At 41.5% G+C, this 6,000-nt stretch overlaps 1 protein-coding gene across 1 annotated transcript in view; it reads left to right on the top strand.

The window, feature by feature from the left end:
- The first annotated feature begins 5,364 nt into the window (after nucleotides 1-5,364).
- The window catches only part of ASZ1 (ankyrin repeat, SAM and basic leucine zipper domain containing 1), a 70,547-nt gene continuing 69,911 nt past the window's right edge, over nucleotides 5,365-6,000 (top strand). Inside the window, exons 1-2 of the mRNA XM_081243546.1 lie at nucleotides 5,365-5,472; nucleotides 5,856-5,955. Of these exons, the coding sequence (XP_081099672.1) occupies nucleotides 5,368-5,472; nucleotides 5,856-5,955 (205 nt within the window). The 5' untranslated portion in view covers nucleotides 5,365-5,367. The remainder of the gene's footprint in view (nucleotides 5,473-5,855; nucleotides 5,956-6,000) is intronic.

Raw genomic sequence — 6,000 nt, 5'->3', positions numbered from 1 at the left:
TCTAAAAGAAGCAGTTACCCCAACTGGATCCCAGACAGGATTAAGTATTAAGAATCCCAATGGAATTTTTTTAAATGAATGAAAATGAGACCACATATATTACTATAGAAAATAAGCAAGAATTATAACTGCATGATAACATTAAATTTAAAACAAGTTTCCCACAAATACAGCATCATCAGAGGTACTGGTAAACTAAACTGTATTAGCTAATCATTACTAGTGTCTGAGTCAAAGCTTAAAAGTTAAAACAAAGCAAAACAAAACAAAAAAAAAACACCCAGGAACTAAGGAAAGTCTAAATTTGAGTAATATTTATTTCCCAGATACTGCTGTTTTCTTGCCCTCTTTGTTTTACCGGTCTCCTATCATCAGTGAACTAAGCAGAACACTGTGGTCATTAACAAAGAGGGTAGGTGGCTTTGTGACCCACTCCAGGAAGTCACCCTGGGGGAATTCCCAAATCTTTTCAGACAAAACCAAATTATCCATTTCTTATCTGTCCAGGAATGACGCTTGTGATTAACCTGTAAATGAATCAAGGTTTATTCTGAGTCTGGTTTACTGGTCGGAAGATGAAATCTGCTTTGGAAAAAAGTGCTTTAGAGACAGGGCTACAGTGTGATGGTGAAACACTTGTTAGAAACAAGGATCCCTCTTGTGCTTTTGTGTGCTTTTGTGGGCATCACACTTCCCTAAGTTAAACCTGAGCCCCATTCTGGAGCCAGAGTCTGCTGTGAATTCTGATCATCCCACCTAGCAGCTGTATAATCTTGGGCTATTTACCTGACCTTTCTGTATTTCAGTTTCCTCATCTGTAAAATGGAGATAATAATAGCACTTACCTCAAAAAGTTATAGTGAGGATTACATGAATTAATGGATGTAAAGTGCTTAGAAAAGTGTCAGGGCACAGGAAAGTTCTACATAAGTGTTAAAAAGTGATGACTAAAAGCATGGATTTCAGAGCTGACTGTTTTCTGCATTTGAATTCCATCCCTGCCAAGGTAGATGACCTTAGGCAGGTGACTTTACCTTTCTGTGTCTCCATTTCCCCTTCTGTAAAACTCAGATCATATTTGCCTCAACAGGGTTGTGTAAGTATTGAGTTAATATAGGTAAAGTGCTGAGAACTGTGACTGGAATATAGGAAGTACTATAAAATGAATTTAGTATCATTATTATTGCTGTAGTTATTATCTGAGGTTATAATTCAGTGCCAGAGTTTTGAGACATTGATCTCTTCCAAGTCTTCTGCTTCTTTGATCATTATTTCTAAAAGAACAGTCATTCCACAAGGATGTATTTCTGGCCCATTGATCTCTTCATCCTATCCATTCTCCCTCAGCAATATCATTGCTTTAATATATTATCACCTCTTAGGAAGATGGTTTCTAAAGCTGAATTGATAGCCCAGCCCTCTCTGGGAGCTCTACACCTTATCTGAACATGGATGTTCCTCAGACATTTCAGACTGTCTCTGTGCAAAACAAAATTTATCTCCATTTCCATTTTCCTCTTCTAATGTCCTTGTCACATTAGCTTTGACTTCTCTGTCCCCTTGTTCTTCATGTAATCACCATTGTGATTCTAATTCACAATAACTTTTGAATGCATCCTCTTCTCTCCATGTTTCCTGCCACTTCTCCAGCTCACAATTATAGCAGTCTTTTAATGGGTCCTGCCACCTCCTGAAATCACCTTTTGAAATCAGTACCACACCTTATTCATCATAAAAGGGAATGAAGTGCAGATATATGTTACAATGTGGATCTTGAAAACATTATGCTAAGTGACATACATGGTATATTGGGTTGAACTGTGACCCCCTAAAATTCATGTCCAACCAAAACCTATGAATGTGACCATGTTTAGAAATAAGGTCTTTGCAGATGTAATCAAGTTAAGATGATGTCACAGTGAATTAGGGTGAGTCCTAAGTCCAATATGACTGATATCCTTACAAGGAGAGGGGAATTTAGATACACATGCCCTCAGAGACACAGACACACAGAAAAGAATACCTTGTAAATAAAGAGGCAGAGATTAAAGTGATATATCTCTACAAGCCAAGGAATGTCAAGGATTGCTAGCAACCACCAGAAGCTATGAGAAGGCAAGGAAGGAGCTCCCTCTAGAGCCTTCTGAGGGAACGTGGTGCTGCCGACACTTTGATTTCAGACTAACCTCCAGAATGGTCAGAGAATAAATTTCTGTTGTTATAAGCCACTCAATTTGTAGTAATTTGTTATGGTAGTCCTAGGAAAATAATATATATAGTATGGATATACCACATTTTGTTTATCCATTCATCAGTTGAAGGACATTTGGGTTGTTTCCAATTTTTGGCTAATAGGAATAATGCTGCTATGAACATTTGTGTACATCTGTGATCCATTTTGAGTTAATTTTTGAAAAGAAGTGGGGTTTTCAAAATTAAGTCCACTTTTTTTACCTATGGATATTCAGTTGATCCAGCATCATCTGTTGAAGACCATCCTTCCTCCATTGAACTGCTCTTTCACCTTTGTCAAAAACCATTTGGTCTTACTTACATGGGTCTATTTCCAGGTTCTCTGCTCCATTCTATTCCTTCTCCAATACAACATAGTCCTGATTACTGTAGCTAGCTACATGATAAGTCTTAAAATCAAGTAGAATAATTCCTCCTACTTTATTCATCTTTCTCAGAATGTTTAAGCTATCTAGTTCCTTTGCCATTCCATGTAAGTTTTAGATTAATCTTATCTATTGTTATAGTCTGTTCAGGCTGCTATAACAGAATACCATAGACTGGGTGGTTTAAAATAACAGAAATTTATTTCTCACAGTTCTGGAGGCTTGGAAGTCCAAGACCAAGGCACTGGCAGATTCAGTGTCTGGTGAGAGCTTACTACCTCATTCATGGGACACCTTCTTCTTGTGTCCTCACATGGTAGGACAAGAGAGTTCTCTGGGGTCTCTTTCATGGCACTAATCCCATTCGTGAGGGCTCCACCCTCATGACCTAATCACCTCCCAAAGGCCCCACCTCCAAATACTATCATTTTGGGGATCAGGTTTCAATGTATGAATTTTGTGGGGCCGGGGGGGAGGCGGGGCTGGGGGACACAAACATTTAGTCTATAGCATCTATATTTACAAAAAATCTTGCTGGATAAATTCCCAAAGTTTCAAAAATCAATTATGTGTAGATAACTCCAAAATTTATATCTCCAAGATCAGCCTTTCTCCTGAGCTCCATAGTTGAACATCCAACTACCCACCTGACAGCTACATTTGAGTGTTTGATTTTGAATATGTTAATTTTGGGATGCTCATTCCATCTTCACGTTTATCCTATGATCTTCCCCCATCTTAGTAAATGGCACCACTGTTTAGCCAGATGCTCAAACCAAAAACCTCCTCTACAAAAGAATTTGAGTATCTTTAAATAGACACATATATACATACACACACACCAGAACATGACTTTTATCAGTTTAAAAATATTTCAGTGCCCAATTGCTCTTACAGTAAAATCTAAAAATCCTTGCTTAAGGCCAACAGGTCCTCTCATCACATACCCCTTCCTTCAGTGAAGCTCCAGCCTCAGGCCTTTCTGGTCCAAGCAGGGCAGGGACAAGGTAAAGTAAATGAGACACCTAGAGTGCAAAATAGAAGAACTTACAGGCTCTTAAGAGTGTCTCTTAAATTTTTCTCCCTAGGGTCTTCACTTGCCCCACCCTAGTCCCAGGTTGGTCCAAGCTTTTTCCTGCCTTAGGGCCTTGGTACTAGCCATCTCCTCCGCCAAGAAAGCTCTGCTCTCTCACCTTTTATGGCCAGCTGCTTCTTGTCATTCATGACTCTGCTCAGGTCAATTACCCTATTTAAATTAATAATAATAGTACTAGCTAAGATTTATTTACCTCTTACACTGAGACTGGCTCTATTCCAAGCCCACTACTTTATTTAATCTTCCAAACAACTCTATATGATGGGTATCATCATAATCTCCATTTTACAGATAAGGGAACTGATGAAGAAAGACGCTAAGTACATTGCCCAACAGCACACAGCTCCTGATAATAAGTGATTTGGCTGGGAAACAACCTAAGTGATGCGATTCCAGAAACTGAGCACTTGTTTATTTCCTTGGGTCACTTACAATCTGCAATAATCCTGTTTGTTTACTTGCTTACTGTCTTTATTCGTTAAAATGTTAGTTTCATGAGGCAGCTTGGTTTGTCTTTGATGTTGTCTCCCCTAACTTAGTTATGCCTGGCTATGCTCAGTGATCCATAACATTTATGGAATGAATGCATTTAGAAAGACAGACTTTGCCCCCAAATAACCACACTACTTAAAAATACTTATCTGTGAAAATCTCTGAAGTAAATAATTTCAAAATCTTACACCAAAGACCCCTTAAGGGAAAAAAAATATTGTAAAACTTTCTAAGAATGGTGCGTGGCTACATTCTTTTAAAATTATCTTTAGGTACATACATGTGCCCTACTCGTTGATAGGTCTACTTTCCTCTGGTGGCAAAGATAATCACTGTGTTACCAATATTTCATCTAGAAGCTGGAATTGATGCAGAAAAGTGAGTTCGGGCCGCTTTCACCTGGAGTTGTTTGTATTGTTTACTTTCCGAAAGTTTAAATCATTTCTTCTTCCCAGCTGTTTTGATGCACTCTCTTCCCCACTTCTCCCCTTTCTCGATTATTTCCTTTAAGGCATCTACACTACCCATCTGGGGAGTGTCTGATGTCCCGAAATTTCTAAATCTACGATGAGATCCGAGATCACATGAAATTTAAAGGAAGAATTCTCCTGGTTCCTTTGTCGGCTCCCATTTATCTGCCGGCTCCTTGAACGTATGGGTGATGTTCCTCAGGGAGGTATTCTGACCAACAGCACTGGCCAGGGGACGCACGTTTGACAGTGGATTTGGCAGGGGGACAGGTAAAGGGAATGGAAGCGAAAGCCTAGTCTTACGCGTCATTTAGATCCCCATTCTGCTCCCGCCACAAGTAGGGCATTCCTTAAAGAGCAAGAGTTTCATTAAACAAATACCCTAAAAAGAATGTAGGGTAAGACCCCCGAAAGGAATTGGAAGCACTGGCCAGGAGGCCAGCTCCGCTCGCCCCGCCACACGGGCCACTTTTCCTCTCTCAAGGGCTTAACGACTGGCGGGAAGGGACCCGGGGCGCTGCGCGCGCTCACGCGCCTGCGCCCGAAGGCCCAAGGCCCCAACGCTAGCGCGTCGCGCTTGCCCGCACAGCCTTCCCGCGCAGCCTTACGCGCTCCCCCTTGCGCAGGCGCAGAGGGAGCAGGCGGGCGTGCGTGCGTGCGTGCGGCCGAGTCTGTGACCTGGGCGGCGGGCATGGCGGCGGGCCCCCTGCGCGGTCCGGCAGTGGCCGGTGGAGGCGAGAGTAGCGAGAGCGAGGATGACGGCTGGGAGATTGGGTATCTCGACCGGGCAGCTCAGGTAGTGAAGGAGGACTTGTCTTGGCCGCACCTGGATCGGCCTTCCCTGGCCATGAAACCTCTTACTTCCTCGCCTGTGTTTCCCTAACTTTTTTCCAGTGTAACTACAGGCTTTTGGACTCCAAACCAATCGCAGTTTCCCTACTGTGCTTTCCATCAAATGCGCTTCTTTAGGTTGTCGATGTAGCTCTTTACTTAGGTTTGGACCCATCATAACCCCAAGATAATTTTAGTTATGAGTTAGTCACAAACTTTGGATGTTGCCTCTTCCCACCCCCACCCCCCCAAAAAAGATGTACCAAAACCCGATCATTATTGTTTCCCGATGCAGTGGAAATGAAAGTATGTGTAACAGGAAAATTTTTTAACTTTCTGCTTTTTTAGAAATTAAAAGGACCGTTACCCATTGAAGAAAAGCATGAAACATTTAAGAAAGCTTTGACCACAGGAGATGTTTCATTGGTCGAGGAGCTCCTGGATTCTGGTGAGAATTAAGGGACAGTTTCAACTTAACACAGTTGTTCACAAG

The sequence above is a fragment of the Mesoplodon bidens genome (genome assembly GCF_964165515.1).
Source record: "Mesoplodon bidens genome assembly, chromosome: 9".
Classification (NCBI taxonomy): Eukaryota; Metazoa; Chordata; class Mammalia; order Artiodactyla; family Ziphiidae; genus Mesoplodon; species Mesoplodon bidens.
Note: the sequence above shows the minus strand (reverse complement) of the source record. Positions and strands in the feature narration are given on the sequence as shown.